General features: G+C 45.3%; 1 protein-coding gene across 4 annotated transcripts in view; it reads left to right on the top strand.

Annotated features, from left to right (window-relative positions):
- The window catches only part of LOC146201850 (cell division cycle and apoptosis regulator protein 1-like), a 178,730-nt gene that overhangs the window by 27,020 nt on the left and 132,718 nt on the right, over positions 1 to 18,992 (top strand). For all 4 annotated transcript variants that reach the window (XM_084587811.1, XM_084587809.1, XM_084587807.1 and 1 more), the window contains 3 exons: positions 360 to 474; positions 8,159 to 8,270; positions 15,108 to 15,194. In XM_084587811.1, coding sequence (XP_084443937.1) covers positions 360 to 474; positions 8,159 to 8,270; positions 15,108 to 15,194 — 314 coding nt within the window. The remainder of the gene's footprint in view (positions 1 to 359; positions 475 to 8,158; positions 8,271 to 15,107; positions 15,195 to 18,992) is intronic.

Raw genomic sequence — 18,992 nt, 5'->3', positions numbered from 1 at the left:
ATATCATTAGGGATTGAGTTATTAAAGTTACTGTTAGGCTTACCATTGTTTGTAAATCAGTGGTAGTAGTAAGAAAACATTAGCTGGACATGCTGGTGCTGTTGCAGGAAAACACTGTGGCCATGTTGTGCTTCATTTTTAGTGGTGATTGCAATACTTGAGATGCTAGCCACTTTGCTAATTTGGTGTTGATGTCACACTCGTGATTGAGGGCTTCGATCAAGTGCATTCATTTTCCACCTTGTGACATTGCTGCCAAAAGTAAAATTCAGTAACATTTACTTGCTTTCCTTTCCTTCAAGCTTCTCAGCATTAAGACATGGTGCTGTTCCTTACTTAAATTGTGATTTATTTTACAGTGTCATCAAAGGAACCATGCCCAAAGTTGGGGAGAGAGTTCTTGTGGAAGCTTCTTACAATCCTAACATGCCATTCAAGTGGAATGCCTATCGTATACAGCTTTTGGCAAATCAGGTAGGAGCATAAACGTTCGAGACATTACCAGGAGCTTGTTCTCTCTTTCTCTCATTTACATTATGCTTTTCATAGTTTTTTTTTCATAAGGTGTGAAAGCAGTAGTTACGTTAGGTATAACTCGAAGGCTGGAGTACTTCTTAATGTTCCAGTGCACAGTATAGGGCAAGAAAAGAGAGTTTAGCTTATATTTCATAATGTTCTGTGCATTATTTGTTTAAAAGTATTCTGCTGTGGTTGTATGTATGTACACCCGGCCAATTCTTTAACAGTATCACATGACATTCGACTGCCTGGTGCAGCGGCATTAAGGCGAAGTGAAGTGGAAACCAGGAGAGGGAATGAGCATGGAGGCGTAATCATTCAGCTTGAGCAAGTGTCGTCTGCTTGGTCGTTCTGCTTCTTCGGAAGCAACTCCATGAATCAAGTAGAACTTTTGTTTGGGGCAGTTGGTACATCTTGAATAAAAAATAATACGACGCAACAGACGAGGACAAAGAAGGCGCTAGTCCTGTCGTTTGTGTGCCTTCTTTGTCCTCATACGTTGCACCATATTTTTGATCCACGAATCAAGTTTCATGTCCAAGTTCTGAGAGCGCTTGTTATACTTAGTGTGCTTGTGGCTTTGATTGGTGCAATCTTGTATTGTTCCAAGTATTACACTTGTCCCCGGTCCTATTTGCAGGTACTGTGTCGACGAGGTTTGCTTTGTAAATAATTAATGTGTCGATATTTAATCTTTTCGACAGTTATTTGTTCTGAAAGTAATGATTGTATATAGTTATTAGTCATGCTAAGTTGTTTATTGCACATGTTCTTTACAGATATTATTCGTTCTATGGTTAGACAGTGGCGGCTTCTTGGGGTGCCGATGCATAACAGCCGATTGTGGCAGGGGACACTTTGCACTGTCAAAACAGCCTAGCAGAAAACTCTCACTTCAGCAGCAGGAATTCTGAACATATCCTTGCCCTCGCTTGCCTTGTCATCTCCTACATTTTCCGCAGCTGCGCTGGGCAGGCGACGGTCGCGTGGTACTTTAAAGAATTGGTCGGGTGTACATACCTATGCTTTGCAGATGCTTTTCTGATAAGCCAGAACAAACCTTAACCCTTAACTTTTTGGGAGTTGAGTATGGGGAGTTGAATATTCTTCAAAAGATCTTTCCCAGGTGGTAGATTGTAGATTATGAATAACCAAAATGGCAAAGCTGGAAAAAAAAACTGAAAAAAATTTTGAAAATTATTTTGAATGAAATGCAAGGATATAATCAATAAAGCTAGAAATCAACTTTCACGGGCGTCTGCAAGACAATGCTTATAAAATAAAAATAAATTTTTGCGCACCTTCATTGTGGTTACGTGGAAAACCAAAATTATGAATGCGTGTCACCATGAGCTATGCGGAACACTCAAGAACAAAATCAATTTGCCTTTTTTCTCCACAAGAATGTAGTATAGAAGAGCTCCATTGATATGTTCCCGGTTCATACAATTTCCCTTTTCATATGTTCAAAATCATGGGCAGTAAAACATCTTCCATAGAGTTATGCTATTAAGGCGAAAGCCTTTAATGCCTCATTGTTGTCGACAGAAGGTTGTCAGTAGAGGTGTCACGCTTTCGAGAGCGAGAGTTAAAAATAAATTAACCTTGTCTCCACTGGGAATCGAACCTCCATTCTTGTGCCACGCCCCAGATCGTGGAACGCTCTTCATAATTCCCCTTGTCTACCGTGAGGATGATAGCGGGATTCCCAAGTGATATATACTGCGACTTTCCTTTCCTGCAAACGAATTATAGAACGCTGGTGAACTTTGATGCATTCAATGGAATGCTGGTTGTGTTCGACTAGAGGCGTGCAATGTACCGACACGACAGGTCATGCCGTCACCAGGCGATTCATGCATATACAAAGCTGATCCCGCCGGGCGTCCGATCCAGGTGTCCGTGCGGCATCTTTCACTTGCCACTTCCTCGAACGCTACACCACACAGTGAACAGAAGCAGACCCAGATGTCTAGGAGGCGTTAGTATGGCAGGCATCAGCGGCATTTGAAATTGATTTACAGGATAGAAAAAGCGCAGTATCTGTCACAATTCTCTGCGGACACATGTACCACGCCGTAAAGGAAAGGAGGAAGGTGGGAGTGAAAGAAGAGAGGCAGATAGAGGTGGCGTAGTGGAGGGCTATAATCCACTGCGCTATACAGTGAAAGCTTATTAATTCAAACTTCGATAATTCGAATTTTTGGATAATTCGAACTACACTACTTGGTCCGGCCAAGCTCTATAGAGATCTGTGTATAAAAAAGCCCATTAATTCGAACGCGAGTCGGTTCCGCTACCGATAATTCGAACTACGCGCCGCCGCGTCTGGGCGGCTTGGCGTACATCAAGCGGCAAAAAAAAATGTAAAGAAACACTTCTACGATTGGAAGGCATAATAGAGGCTGCGCACGTCCATAACGGGGACAGAAGATGGCACCAGGTAAAACCATGGAAGAGTAGGTAAAAATTAAATGGCGCCATGACCGGCGCGGCAGCCGGTGGCGTTGGAGGGAGGGGACGGTGGGCCGCGGCAAGGTCAGTGCATGGCCGCGGCGGCGGCTGCCTGCTCTCTCTTCTGCGCAACCTCCGTAGCTCACAACTAAATACTCGTTAATTCCAACCCTGTTAATTTGGAAATAGGGAATAGGAAATGGGAAATAGTATTGTCGGCGCGGCCCCAGCCAACACCCATGAAAGGCTATTATCTCGGACGGGCACTATGGGTTCAACTTTTTTTTTTTTTTTTTGCGATAGTCATCCATCCGTCCATTCTTCCACCTATTAGTTGTCAACGGAAGCACACGAGTCAGCCGCGATCATAACGCTGGCTTGCTGGCTTTTAGCACCGTTCCTTTCAAAAGCCACTTGCTGCGCGCGTTCCCGTGATTGGAGTGGCCGTAGACCGCGCCCGCCCCAGTCCCCTAGTAGCATGATAAAGTGAACCGAACGTATTGAAAAGGAGGCTTGCACAGTGGGACAAGCGCTGACACTTTGCAAAGTTCGCTCCCCCCCCTCTCTCCCCCCTGCTGGAGCTAAAGTCAAAAGATAAACACGCCCTTACTGCTGCGCAGCATCTTGACGCACTGCCAAGAAATGTGTTGTGGACCCTGACCGCGCAAGACCAGAGACTGAGGGATGCGCTAACGACTGACACCTTCATTTTTTTTTTCCAGATTCGTAGGCACAAATCGGGGCTGGGTGGGTTCATTATGCAAGCGAGTTCGTTACGCGACTAAATACGGTACATTTACTGTAATACAAATGGTTCTTGTCAGTTTTTTCGAGGCCATTCGATAATTCGAACATCGGATAAGTCGAACTTTTTTCCCGGTCCCGTGAAGTTCGAATTAATGAGCTTTTACTGTAATGGTTTTCGCCTCATCGCACTTTAGTGGTCCAAAGTGCCCTCTAGAATTTTTTCTCTCCCTGTTAAGGGGGAACCTGGGTCTTGAACAAAATTTTCTTGATATTTATGCTGTCAGTATGAAATCAGCAGTGTTTATGTAAATTTCCATGCTGATTTCAAATATGTTGTTAGTTTCTTTCTACATCAATTTGTTCAGTAATTACAATATCCTGTTTGAAATTTGTGGGAAGCTTGTAGAAATATTTACTGAAGGGAAATTGCTAAGAGGTGTAAGGATCTGTTCCTGAACGTCTAAGGAACACAATTAAAAATGTTTATGGTCCTGCCTTACTTCCAGCCAAAGCTATTAAGTTTGAAGTTTCAGCTTTGCAAATTCAACCTCTCCCTGTCTGTAGTTTCATATGTTTTCAGAATGTTCATGCAGTGGAGACCTCTTATAAATAGCTTTGTTGTGTTCCTTGCACAATCACAAGCCTGTTAAAAAAAGCATCAGTAAAATCTTACGAGTAGGACAGCCACAATGCCACCCGCAAAATGGAAGGGTTGGCAAAATTTACATTTTGAGAAAAATGAAAAAACCTAATCGCAACGTAAAAAAATCAGTTTAAGGGGTGACATCCCTCTTAGAATCATTTCTTTTATTTATTAGTCAGATTTGCACCATATTTGCAACATTCGTACATTTCTTTTGTGCTCGTTCCAAAACAAAATGTTGTGTATTTGCCTATGCAGGTTAAAATATTAAGGAAAGCTGCTCTTTTCTTTGGAGGGAGCATGGTTAGTAAACATCAGATCTTGAGAAGATTTTGATCATTAAATAAACGAAATCACAAAGGGCTGCAATCAAGCATAATTAAGCATTCTAGGATGATTTGTAAAAAAGTTGTGGCTTGTTAAACTTGTCAATGAAAGCAGGGATTGCCCCGAGGAAATTGTTCGCTATCGTATCTGCCGTGCCAAGCACCACTGGCTACACCCTTATCGGCCCATCACAGAGCATCAGCACTTCGTCGCTGATTGTGGATAACAGGATACCGCATTGCTGCGTCACCGTCGCACCTCTTATCTCTACCTTCTTCTTTTTAGGCCAGTATGACACCCGAACCTAAATTTTTTGCCTTTTACACTAACTATGCAACCTTTTCAAAATGCCACCAGGCCGCAAGCAGTCGACGTCGGCAGCCAACCAAAAGGGGTCATTTGGGTCACATGCTTTTGGAGCCGCGCAATTTTGTCCCTTTGTTTACTTCGGGTGTTTGCTTACGGACGCCAGTCGTGACATGGGAATAGCCTGAATCGCAATCTTTCAAAAAAAAAGCTAAAATGATGTCAGTGGAGCGCGTATTTCTTGATCTGCGGTCGATCAAAACTCAGCGCGATTTGACCTCAATTTAAAGGGCCAAACATTCAGATTCGTAACTTTGGAACGCTGTAACGTGCGAAATAGGCAGTATTTTTCAACCAAAATTTGCAGATACGCAAACGTCTCAGGACCACAGAAATGAATTCGAAATTTCGACAAACTAGGGTCGTATAATTTCGTTTTGTGATCAACCGGACATAACCTTATGAGCGCACGCGACGTGAAAAACTTATCAGTGGCGCTCCCCCGCCACAATTGCTTTCCTGCAGTGCATAGGTGCAAAGAGGCGAAGCATCAAAGAAATCCTACAAGACAACATACGAGGCGCCGTTCCCGCAGAAATATGACTTCATGAGGAGAAACGCGATGGCTTTTTTTGCAGTGCCTTAGGGGCATAGGGACGAACCATTTGATAACTACAACTGCAGTGAAAGCTCGTTAATTCGAACTAGTACATTACTTGATCTGGTCAAGCTCCATAGAGGTCTGTCTATAATCAAGACCTTTAATTCGAACGCTAGTCTGTTCTGCTACAGATAATTCGAACTACGCACCGTTGCTTTTGGGCGGCCTGGTGCTTTTGGGCCTGATGCCCAGCACATGGCCAAATAAAGGCCTCCGCGATAAGGAGGCGTAGTTAGGGGCTGTGCACGTTTAAAATGGGGACAAAAGATGAAACCAGGTAAAACTATGGAAGAGAGGATAAACCTGAAATGGCGCCATGGCCGACACAGCGGCCGGTAGCACTGGAGGGGAGGGTAGGGGTTGGTGGCCGCAGCTGCCTGCTCTTGAAGCTTGCAACTAAATACTTGCTAATTTGACCACCGCTAATTTGGAAGTACGGATAACTATTTCTGTCGGCACGGTCCCAGCCAAAACCTATGAAAGGCATTGATGGACGTTTCCAAATAAAAAGCCATGCAGGGAAAACTTTTTTTTTTTTTTTTTTTTTCGTTTTGTGACAGTCTTCTATCTAACCACCCATGAGTCATTAGCAAAAGTGTGGCGACTGTAAACCATTGCGATGGCTTCTCCTCATGTTACTAGTGTAAGCGGGCAAAGCATCCAGAAACAACCAAGGAAGTGGTCCCGATTCGTTATTCCTTCTGCGAGCCAGATCTGTTGCTAAATCTCTTCCCGTGCTTAGGACGACACAAATCCTAACTGAATTCTGCGGGAGCTAAAAAAGAAGCTGTGCATACTGGATGTCTATAAATGCTGATCTACACTTATGCAGTGAAAATCTCAATTCTAAATGCTTTTGCACCTCATTCAGCAGTTATTTTTTTTTAGTACTAGGCAGTTCGGATCATACGTTTTCCCAGATAATGTTTTTTTTTCTGCATTTTTAAAAAGCGTATCAACGAGGTTTTACGTCACTGTAATCAATTTTTGAAGATTTCGTGTAAGCCCCAGGAGGTTGCAGGACCTCCCAATGGCGGGTATCTTTGGAATGACAGGAAATTTTAAGCGCAATGTCTGCACTATACTCATATGACAATAACATTGTGATGCAGCAGCCCACCGCCGTGTATGTGTGGCAAAAACCTTCAAAAATTCAAGAATGAAAACTGCTGTCATCTTTGGGTATTTCCGCTGTCTGGCACTGTCATCTAGGTGCATTTAAATGCTATTGTTTTGTATTTTGGCTTTCTTTGTAGCCTTCACTTTCGTGGGTACTTTCCTGAGCGTTATTGTGATATTAGGATGTCTGGTAATGTGGTTTTATAGTGTACAATGTGACAGAATTGCAGGCCAGCCTTGATTGTTGTAGGAAGGTTATGATAGTGTCTCACCTGCCGTAGTGGCGCAGTGGTTAGGGCGTTCGACTGCTGTGCCCAAGGATGCGGTATCGAATCCCAGCCGCGGTGGCCCCTTTTCGTTGGAGGCAAGAAGCTAGGCATCCGTGTGCTGTGCAATGTCAGTCCACGTTAAAGAACCCCAGGTTGTAGAAATTTCCGGAACCCTGCACTACGTTGTCTATCATAGCCAGAGTCGCTTTGTGATGTTAAACCCCACAAACCATATCAAACCAAACAATATTGTCTTTAGGTAGCAGAAGTGCATCTGATGCTACAATTTTGATTGGCGTAAGTGAAAACTCGTTAGCGAGCACTTGTGAGTTGCCTACAGATTTTTCATGCACGATGGCACCGAAAGAGTGTTTGAATTGCCATTGATGCAAAAAAAAATATTGCCATAAAAAAATACAACATGAAAAGTCACAAATTTCAGTATTTCTCATGCTCTGCTTGCAGTTAATTGTAATATCTTTTATTTTGAGCCAGGCTCGTACTTTTGTCATGTCTGCACTTCACCTGTCTGCTCCACAGCTCACACCGCCAGCGAAGTAAAGGCTCATTAATTCGGCTTTTAAGAGGCCAGGGAAAATGTTCGAATTGACCCAAAATTTGAATTGGCTTGAGGAAACTGAAAACACAAGGTAAAACAGTGCAAGAACCACACACAGGATGCAGAAAGGTGAGACGAACAGCGCCTGTGTTCGTGTCCTCTTTCTGCGTCCTGTGTGTGGTTTTTGCGCGTTTTACTTTGTGATGATCAACCAACTAGCCCGCAATGTGTTATTCAAGTTCATGCCGAAAACAGTTTACATCACAATAATTTTGTCTATTAAATGTGTAATGTCTAATGACAGATATATAATACATCTCAAACTCTGTCCTCACATTGTATATATTGTGACATTGTATGTTTGCATGTAAATACAGTATGTAAATATTTGTCTGAGGTGTGTGATGACCCCGCATTGAAAAGTCTTGTACAAATCTGAATTCGGAGTCTGAAAAAAAAAAAAAAAAAAAAAAAAAAAACTTCACTACTGTAAATGATAGTGTGCTTCATATATATTAACTCTCCATTGCACTTTTTTTTCTTCCATGTCAAAGATGAATGCATCAGTTGGTGTCCGCTTGAATAATCAGATTACATCAAGCAGCCAGTCCAACACCAGTGCAGCTATGGCAGCACAAACACAGTACATCAACTCCATGACATCCGGTAAGTGCTTGAGTCCCTGTGTATTTGCTCAGGATAATGTTCATAAAATTTGGAAAGCACGAAATTGACACACCAGGAAGCAGATGCACAACACAGGAAGCAAATCTTAAGTAAAAAGTGGTTGAGAACTTTAGAATATGAGGCTGATGTTGCTGCTTTGCCCCTAAAATAGGGTGGACATTAAGAATAAAAGTCTTGCATCTGGTGAGTTGCATTAACGAAATAAACAGGGAAATGCATGCATAGTTAGCAAGGAATGTTCGAAGAAGGCGAAAGCTGCTGAGTTTGCTGCTTTACTTGTAGAATAGTGCTGTCAGTTTTGTAGCATTCTACACTAGTTGTGTTTAGTGCATTTGCGTGTTACAATTGCAAATTATCTCTTCATAGCCGTTTGTTTTATTGTTAACCAACACATAGCGTTTGCATGGTTTAGGCTTATTTCATGTGATGCTGCTTTAGCTATACAGTAAAAGCTCGTTAATTCAAATTCCACGGGGCCGCCAGGCCAGTTCGAATTAACCAAAATTCGAACTAATGAAAGTGAGCAAAAATGAAGGCGTTTGATGCCCGGAGGGCACGAAAAACATTTATTTAGCAAAAAAGTCTGTTATCATCTTCTGCTTCTTCTCTCTGAGGGCTACCGTACTCACTCGGTCTTCTAGCATGCGAATGCGACGCAGGGAGTCTTCTTCCCCCTCTTCAAAGCTGAAGAAAAGGCGCGCGACATTCAGCGCTCCCATAACTTCTGCCGCGGATGGACGCACGGGCTCTTGCTCCTCGTCGTCGTCCTCGTCTTCTGCCTCTTCTGGGACAGACTGCTCCCCAACAATTTCAGCGACAATGTCCTCATCACTTAGGGCACCGCACACTGCTGCATCGCTGTCTACTCCAACGTAATCATCAAAACTGACGTCCTGCAGCACAGCACGCACAGCCGCAGGCAGAGGCTCCGGACTCCCATCGTCGCCACTTTCTTTCATACTTCCGGCAGCAAAGCCACAGTGGTGGAAGCAGTTTGCAATTGTGGACGGCGTGACCTGCTCCCATGCACGCACCAACATGTGCATTGCTGTGAGCAATGTGATGGTGCTGGTCTTCTGGTTTCCAGTGCACAAAGTCATGCGCTCGATCATGTGGCGCCTATAGAAACATTTGATGTTTCTGATCACCCCCTGATCCATCGGCTGCAAGGCCGCAGTCGTGTTGGCGGGCAAAAAGACGAGCCTTGTGGCTTTTAGCTCGGCGTCGACTTTGTGTGCCGAGCAGTTATCCACAATGAGGAGAACTTGACGCTTCCCTAGCTCCGTCCTCCGATCGAATTTCAAGAGCCATTTTTTAAACAATTCGCCCGTCATCCACGCCTTGCTGTTGGCGGAGTATTCCGTCGGCAGCGTCCTAATGTTCTTGAAACATCTAGGCTTATGTGCCTTGCCGACAACAAAAAGAGGGACCTTCTCCGTCCCGGTCATATTAGCGGCGACCAGAACAGTAATCCGCTCTTTGCTTCGCTTGCCGCCAGCGCAGCTGTCCCCTTTAAATTTTACTGTTCTGTTGGGCTGGAGCTTATAAAACAAAGCCGTCTCATCAGCATTGAATATATCATGTGCCGAGTAGCTTTCTAAGTACTGCTGCAGAGCACCGCTTCGCCACGTGGCACAAGTTTCTGCATCCACTTCTTTGGCTTCTCCAGACAACACCCGGAAGACAAGATTATGTCTGTCTCTAAAGCGGTGAAACCATCCTTCGGAGGCGACAAAATCTTCCACATTCAAGCGCAGGGCGAAATCGGCCGCCTTCGCCATGATAATTGGGCCGCTCAGTGGAATGTCAGCGCTTCTCATTTCTTTCACCCACGTGATCACAGCGGTCTCAATTTCCGGATACTTGGCTAACCGAAGCCTTTTTCTGTTGCTGGCGAAATCTTCGGCTTCATAGGCATCCTCGATGGCCTTCCTATTTCGGACGTACGTCGACAACGTGCTTGGTGGAATCCCGTGCTTTTTCGCGATTTCCACTTTGCTGGCCTTCCGTTCATCCACCTCGCGTAAAATAGCCACTTTCTCCTTCACCGTCTTGGCACAGTATTTCCCACGCGAACACATCTCGCGGACACAAGCTCACAACAAGCGGCGTGCAAAACGAGGGCTCACGAAATGCAACACGAAACCGTGGTCGATAACACTAAAACGTCGTTCCTCGAAGGAGTCGCGGCAGGAAAGACTGTTTAGTACTTGTTCCAGCACCCTAGCGGCGCCCCGATGGTTGTGCCATCTATCGTTCTGCCGTGAAAGCTTCCAACGATGGTTTTTAACAGCGCCGCTTGGCGGCGCGCAGTTCGAATTATGGGTGGCGGCGCCAATTTTTGAGTGAATTAACGAGCTGTTACGCGCATAGACTTCTATGCACTGCGGACCGGACCACGATGACTATTTTGAATTATCCAAAATTTCGAATTAACGAGTTGTGAATTAACGAGCTTTCACTGTATTAACCCTTTTGCTGTCATTGACGTACTGGTACACTTCGGTGTTCTTCCTCCCTGCCCCTCCCCCTGCAGTGTCACTGATGTACCCGTACATTCTCCACTATGTGCTCAAAAATTCGTGCCGTAACATGGAGGTTGCTTGCTTGGATTAGGTCGTGCCATCTGGTGAATCTTTCTAGAAGCTTGTATTTTTGCCCCACGTCCTACGTCATATATTGAAGAGTGTCTGGCGACTGCGCACCCTTCTTTTGTGGGGGTGCGCAGTCGCTCCGCGTGCAGTTACTGTCTCACACGGAGTGACCATGCATGTGTGCGACTTTGCCCCTTGCACCACGCCTTTGCAGTTTTTTTTTTTCAAACTTTGTTGCTGTGTCTTCTACGTCATATCAAGTTCACGGGGTGCGCGGTTGACTCCTGAAACAACTTCAACGCCGCCTTCACTTGCTTGCAGCTATCAGCAGGAAACGAGGCCATTGTATTCTCTTTCCATCTCCATGATCTTTCTTTCACAAATTGTCACTTCTGTGCTTTGTGCGGGCCACTCAAGTGCTCCCTCCATGCATGTTATTGCTTTTGGATGGGTGGAACCTTTGACTGCAGACTGGATGGTGGCTCTTCTGATTTTGAGTACAAGTCAGCTGGGGTTTGGATTCTGAGAACACTAAAATGTGCATTTTCATAATCATAAATGAATCACTAGGTTTGTTCCCTGATAATTCTCGAAACCAAGTAGACACTAGGGGTGCATCACGGCCAGAAAAAACACCTGGCAATGAAAGAGTTAAAGGTTGCACAGTCTGTTATATTAAGCACCACTCAAGTTCACAAGTAAGCATGGTCCAATGCAAGATGGCATTATGCAATTGAAAAACTTCATGAAATCGAAAATTTGGGGCTTAATTGTTAGTGATACCCTTGTTTAAGTGTACAGTAACCTTGGAAAGGGTCACATTCAATCAGTTACTATTTTGCTGTGTGTGCAGTGCGTGTAAAGTATTTGAAAAGGATTTTTGTTCCTAGTGTAGTACAGTCGAACCCGGATATATCGAACTCGAAGGGGATCGCGAAATAGTTCGATATATCGATAATTCGATATACAGAAATCGGCTTGTGACGGCACTTACGATGCGAAAAAATGATACCGTAATTGTCGCGTAATCAACCCACTCGCATAATGAGCCCACCCTCCACTTTTGCACCCGAGAATTTGAAAAAAAAAAAATTGCGTTAAGGCCAGCTCGCTCACATGCAAGCAACTAAGCGATCTTAGCGACGAGCGGCAGCGACAGAGTGAAAATTTTCAAACTTGTTGGAACTGCGTCCCTCTCGCCGCTCGAGCCACCGCGGCAGCTCAAAACAAGGTTTCTGTGTCGGCACGGCGGCAGAAATCGCGAGCATTTTCGCTTGCATGTCGATGGCGCGCGCGTCAGTCCGTTTCAGTCGTCTCATCCACAGCTCATTGGCAGCGTGCCAAGATGCTGGGCAGCGATAACGTCAGGGCGCGTTTATCTTTTGATAGCTCCTGCGGTGGCGGGGAGCGAACTTGGCAGAGTGCCCGTGATGACTTGATTGCACAAGCCTGGTTCGATTTATCACGCCGCGCGCTTGGGGCGGGCGTCATGATCGCAGCAGCTGACCGCGTGCTTTCGCTGATTCATACATGCAAGGATAAACGATAAAAAAAAAATAATAAAATAAACGACCCCTGCAAAAAAAAAAATGGCCGCTTCTTAACGTCCACAGCCGCCATATCTTACGCTACGTCGCGCGTACAGCACAACGATAAGAAAGAATGACTCCCACAAAAAAAAAAATAAACAGAGAGAGCTGCCGCTTCTGAACATCACAGCCGCCATAGCCACGTCAGCCGCCGCTTTCAGAGGGTTCGCAACACGCTGGAGAAAGCGTCCGACGTCTGTCTGAAAACGGGCTGAGCTGGCTTGGCGCATGCGTTGCGCGTGCTGAAGGAAAGAGATAGCTCGGCAAAAGAATGGGCACACCCACGCACATGGTTTGCAGACGCCATATGTTGACGTGCGGGAAACGACAACTGCAGATGCGTGCGCCTTTGGGGAATGGGCGCGGCGCTGCGGACCAGCCGTTGCCAAACTTTCCACTCTTATTCCTTCCGCGCGTGGCTTGAAAACGTCACGCGGCAAACGGCCAAGAGTGATGCGATCATCTTTGGGGAAGGCACACTTTCCAGTGCATGGTGCGGAGTTCGATATATCGAACGACCGGTGAAATTGAGTTCGATATATGACGCGGCTTTCCTATACTTTTACATGAGATTTTCAAGGGGATATTCCGTGAGTTCGATATAACCAAAATTCAATATAACCGGGTTCGACTGTAATAGCTTATCTGTAGCTTAGAAGCAAAATCACACAAAGTTACATTATTTTTCTCCCGGTTAATACTTACCCGGATAACATCATTTCCCAGTTACTAAATTAAAATTTTGACAAATTGTGGTTGTATAATACACTTGGCGATCAGCCAGACGTGTGCTAACTGTGAGGAGGGCGAACCTGGGGATAGACGATATAGAAACCGTTGTGGCACTCACCTGCTGAGGTTGCTTTCATGCGGTGCCTAGCTACAAAGGGGCGAAGCTTCGAAGGAGGTCAACAAGACAATGCATGAAGTGCCCGCGGAAACAGGGCTTCATAAAGAGAAACATGGTGGTTTTGTTGCATTGCCTCAGGGGCATAATGTGAACCATTTGATAACTACAACCATGCACTTACATGTGAGCTGGCCAGGTCTAGGGGACGCGGCAAGAACAAAAATGTGGCGAATGCAAGTCATCGTGATGGCTTCTTCACGTGTTACTGGGGTCAGGAGGCGAAGCATCAAGAAGCTTCAAGGAAACGATTCCGGCTCGTCATTGCCGTCTACAAACCGGAGTTGTTATTGACATCGTCCGCGCTTAGGACAATGCAAATACGGACTGAGCTCTGCAAGAAAGATGGAGCTATTTATTCTTGATGCCAAGACATGCTAATCTACACTTTTATGTGCTGGAAGTGTCAACTCTAAATGGCTTTGTGCCTTATTCTACAGTTAAACAGTTAAATCAGGCCGTATGGTTCTACGTTCTCCTAGATAATGCTTTTATTTTTTGGCATTTTTAATGTATTATGTATCAACGAAAAGGTTGTTCAGCCGTCTGCACTTATTCTGCATGCATGTTTGTGGAGATTGTGTCTTGTATTGGCAAGATTTGGTTTCATCCACGTTGCATCCAGAAGTGCAGACACTGCACCTGAAGTGGATATTAAATGCTCTGGTGGACGTGAGTTCGATAAACGTGGACAGTGGAACTGTACATTACATGGGATTATTCTCTACTTTTTCACTGCAAGTGCTCATGAGCCTATCTGCTTATTTATGGAAGGTCACAAAAAAAGTTGACTATATTTGGTTCCTGACTGTTGTAAAAGTTGGCATCATGCATTGAGGCATGTGCATGGCTACGTAACCATATCTCTCGCTTCTTGTTTATTTTACTTCACTTTTTTGATCCTGCCTGAGCATTTGAAAACATAGAGCATTGTAATGCTGCTAGGTGCTGGGGCCATTTGTTCCGTCTTATACCGGTTTCCATTGGGCGAACAGGAGCACTTTTAGCTGCACTAAAAGTGCTCTCGCGAGTTTCGGCGCCCACCAGTGGTCGAACAGGAGCAGTAACGTTGTGTTCTATTGGCAGAGGAGGCGCGCTTTTGGGGTCCCGAGAGCAGCCGAGAGCAGTCCTCGGTGCTCCGTCGCTAGCAGCGGAGTACAGGGAGAACGGAGGAAGTCACGTGATCTTTTTGACGTCACTTTTGGTTATTCGCCTGGAGCCAAGGCAGGATGGTCGAGAAAAATGGTGGAAGTCGGCAGCGGTGGCGTTCAGCTGGCTGATGCGGACAGTGCGAGCGCGGGTAAAGTTTGATCACACGATGCTTGACGTCACGGGCTCCCCCTCGCTATGCTCCGAGCAGCGTGAATGTTCTGTTGGGGAGACGAGAACGCTCGTCCCCAGTGCTCTCGTGTGCTGCTCTGGCTGCTCGTTGTTCTTGCTCCTGTTCGCCCAATGGAAACCGGTGTTACTTACAATTATGGAACGCTTTTCTGCTTCTTGTTGTCTAGTCACCATTTCCATCGTGAATCACGCAACAACCAGGCCCATTCTTCTCTTGGTAAACGCTATGCTTTGTGTCATTTTTGACATTCTGTAATGAATGTACACTGTAAAGTTCTGTTGCATAGTTCTACATGTCACTGAAATTCTGTAATGTGATTCATATCTTTTCTGCAATTTGCATTTAGACTGAGGTGCTAAAAATTGATTCGTTGATACATTGCAGAGAACAAGAGTAGCCGCTCTGAAGGGGAAAAGGTTACCTTCTCTCAGATCATTGATAGGACAGAAAGCAGACACAGAGCTGATTATGGTGAGTATGCTACTGTTGTTTCTCGCTTTGGGCTTGATTCTTCTTTCAGAAAAGAATTGCATACAAATGTGCACTGGTTTCTTGGACTAGGTGAGACCAGGAAAATGGTCTAATTGAACAATCTTAAAATGTCATGAAACTAAAGAAAAAAAATGGTGCTGTGAAAAGTTGGCTTGAAAGAGATATCGCCTTTCACCATTTTTCATGTTCCGCTTCTAGCCCTCGTAATTTGTTTCAGAGTTACACTATTGTCATGTCCACTTATGCTTGTCCACACTACACCTCGTGTCACCAACACCAGAATGTGCAAAGTCTGCGCATTCTACGGCGCAAATTATGTCATGAGCCAGTTCAGTATGCTACCGTGCATTCATGCCTCTTGCCAATTGATGTGTGCCATGCAAGGTGAGGGCAGTGCCTGTTTCCCTGGACACTGACAGTAACAAAGACCGAGAAAGGGAACCGACTGGGAGGCAGAAATGCCTCTCACTGCTCTTACACGACAACACCTCCCCCCCATCCCGTCCGCACTGTGGGCATTGGTGCTGGCTGTGTCTGAGCCGTGGCAGGTGCCTCTGTCCCATTACAACACGATCACATGACTAGGCGCAAGCACTCTTTAGCTTACCATTAAGCAGTAGCTGCATGAAATGCTCTTTTTTGTAAAAATGTCCAATGACAACGGTCGTCACCACTACGGCTGGTACACCTGCACAAAGTGATGAGACTTGGCGACAGAGCGACGCATTTCAGCAGTGTTGCTTGGTTTTGCCACCTCATTTTACTAGACAGTAAACTTGCGTTGGCCTTCTGTTTTTAAAGCTCTAAGCAGTACAGTTGAACCTTGTTGTTTAATAATAAAATGAATAAAACGGAATAAAATGAGGTAAAAGCAAGGCTTCTTATGTCCATGCTTTATTCTATGGAAGTTTTATCTCTATAACAAAAAATTCAATATTTGGCACTCAGTCGGTTACGACAAGCAGATAGTTGTACAGTTAAAGCTCAGTATAACAAAGTCGGTAAAATTTGCACTATACTTCGTAAAATTGAAATTGTGCAACATCGAAATTTATCCTGGTGTGCAGATAACCTCCAAAGCATTTCACAGACCATTAAGAAGGAAAGGCTTTAATTGTGGGGAAAGTGGGCATTACATGAGTTATGGGGATGATGCGCCCATATTGTTTTGGTTTCACCATCATTGCCGTCCTTCTGAACTGTGGGCCCCTGATCACATTGTTGATCTGACGGCGCATTCAGCCACTGCAGCCGTGTGGATAGAGTTAAGGAAATCGAGGTCTGCGACGGTGGGCCGCACGAACTCTCCTCACCTTGCTTTTTCCACGTCGGTGGCAGTGAGGACATTGCCCACCACCACCACACCAGATTAACTGAAACCCGGTTCATGCTGTACATTGTCACTTTGCGCTCCAGGCACGAGCATGCGTGTCTCTGTTCGCGTGAGAATTGAGGTTGTCATCTGTGCAGGCGTGCCTACCCTTCCATTTTTTGCTGAGCTTTATGAGAATAAGTGCGATAATCACAGAGCACAGCTCCCTTTGTGTATGGGTTGCGCATCGCATTAGGTGCATTTTGGGCCAAGATGGTGACATATTGCGAGAGCTGTGTCTGATCTTGCTGGCTGCAGTTTGCTCGGACGCATGTGCTGCCATGTGGTTTGCCCCAACGCTATGTTCAGGAACCTCACGTGCACAGTCACAGATGGCACAGCAGGTGGTGCACTCCACCACGTTTACATCGTCAGGGTTAATGACAAGCTAGCATTTTCAACTGACAAGCATGTGACCGGCACATGATCGAACCATCCTGCTGCGATGCTGCGCACGCACTACAACTACACCGTGGCTCTGCTGCTTCGTCAACTCCATCGTTTAAAATGAAAATGCAAAAAAGCAAAACAGTTTCGTTTGAGATAAATATAATATATAACTTTTAAAACGGTTGACAGCGGGCGCAGAAAAAAATACTGCCGCAAATTTCGATGTTGCACGTAGCGCTCAGTTGAATCTTGAACACAAGTTAGAAGATTGAAGACATCCGCTGCTAACACGCTGTGAAGAACGATCAGAAGTGTGTTAGGCCTTATCACCTCGTCAAGTGGTGCTTTCGAATGATACATTCCAAGACCTTGTCTCTGCTGATGACAACTTTTCTCTTGTGCTGTGGCACCCAGAATGACCATTCAAGAAATTATTGATCACTATAGGCAGTGGTGTGACACTCCCATAGAAACAATGGGGTGGAAAAATCTTTGGCAACACTAGCGGCTTCTATTTTTTCTGCAGTAAACACTCGAATCGCTAAAATGCATTCCTACCCACTCGAGAGTAGAACAAGGTATATAACATACCTGCCAACTCTTCCGAATTTTCCGTAAAATGTACGAATTTTGACCAGTCTTACAATTTTATGAATCTTGCGGGACATTTTACGGAAAATGTTTTATTTTCAGAAAACAAAAAAAAACAAAGTACTGACATTTATTAACATCATGGCCTCCGAGATAACACCGCACACGCGGAAGGGTAATCTCGGAGGCCATGTTAACACTATTATGGTACCTTTGGCGGCCACGAGAGGGCAACACATATTTGTGATATCATCATCAGCAGCTGCAAACGTTGTAGTGACTTCTATCGTCGACACGGGGGAACACGAATCCATATCCAAAACTCGGTACCACCTCCGCCAGGCTAGTGGCTGTTCCTTTGTTCACGTATTTGGACAACTTTGGTGTTAGCCTCTGTTTCTGCGTGATCTGCGGCCGCGTCCGACTCAGTGTGACTCTGAAGTTTTAGCAGTAGCGGTTTCGCAGTGCAATGGCGGGCTCAAAGCCGCGACAGTACTTCCAAATATTTTTGAAGTCGTACGCGGCAGAATTTTTGTGCTTCGTGCCGTCTAAGAAAGGAGAGAAGTTCGGATTTTGCACCACGTGTGCCTGTCGTGTTAACATTTCACATGGTGGCAAGTCCGACATAAACATCCACATCGCTTCGAAAAAGCACCAAGGATACGTGCGAGCCGCGGACAGCCAGCCAAGCCTGACAAGTTTTGTTCGCAGTGACAGCGACCTCGGTGGGATTCATGCAGAATGCCATTTCACGGCGTTTTTAGTTCAACACAACATACCGCTCAGTGTCAGTGATCACGCTGGACCACTTTTCCGGAAAATGTTCCCCAAGTGCGAGGAAGCCAAACGCTACGCCTGTGGACGGACGAAGACGACGGCAATTGTTCGTGAAATGGCCGCGAACGCAGAGACTTCATTGCGCTGGATGCCCTAAAAAAGCAGGCATTTTCGATTGCTGTGGACGGAAGTAACAATAGGGACACACAGCTTTACCCTATTGTTGCGACATACTTCGTTAAAGAGACCAGTAGAGTTGAAAGTCGCCTCCTTTGCCTCGGTACAATCCAAGGGGAAGCGACGGGTCAGAAAATTGGAAATCTGATTCTCGACGAAATGAATCCCAAAGTTTGCCGCTTGAAAACTTGTTGGCATTGTCTTCAGACAATGCTCATGTCATGATTGGCAAAAAAAACAGCATTTCGACTATTGAGGGAGGCCCAACCAGCTTTGATCGGGGTTGGTTGCCCATGCGACCTCATCAACTTGGCCGCCAAAAAAGGAGCTGCATGTCTTCCTGTAAAGGTTGATGAGGCCTTGGTTGACATTTTTTTTTACTTAGAGAAAAGTTCAAAGCGGAAAGATCAACTGAAAGACTTTCAAAGATTGCACGACGTCGACGTCAGGAAGATGCTGAAGCATTCGCC

Source organism: Amblyomma maculatum, chromosome 1 (assembly GCF_055883805.1).
Source record: "Amblyomma maculatum isolate TAMU_Amacu chromosome 1, ASM5588380v1, whole genome shotgun sequence".
Lineage (NCBI taxonomy): Eukaryota > Metazoa > Arthropoda > Arachnida > Ixodida > Ixodidae > Amblyomma > Amblyomma maculatum.
Note: the sequence above shows the minus strand (reverse complement) of the source record. Positions and strands in the feature narration are given on the sequence as shown.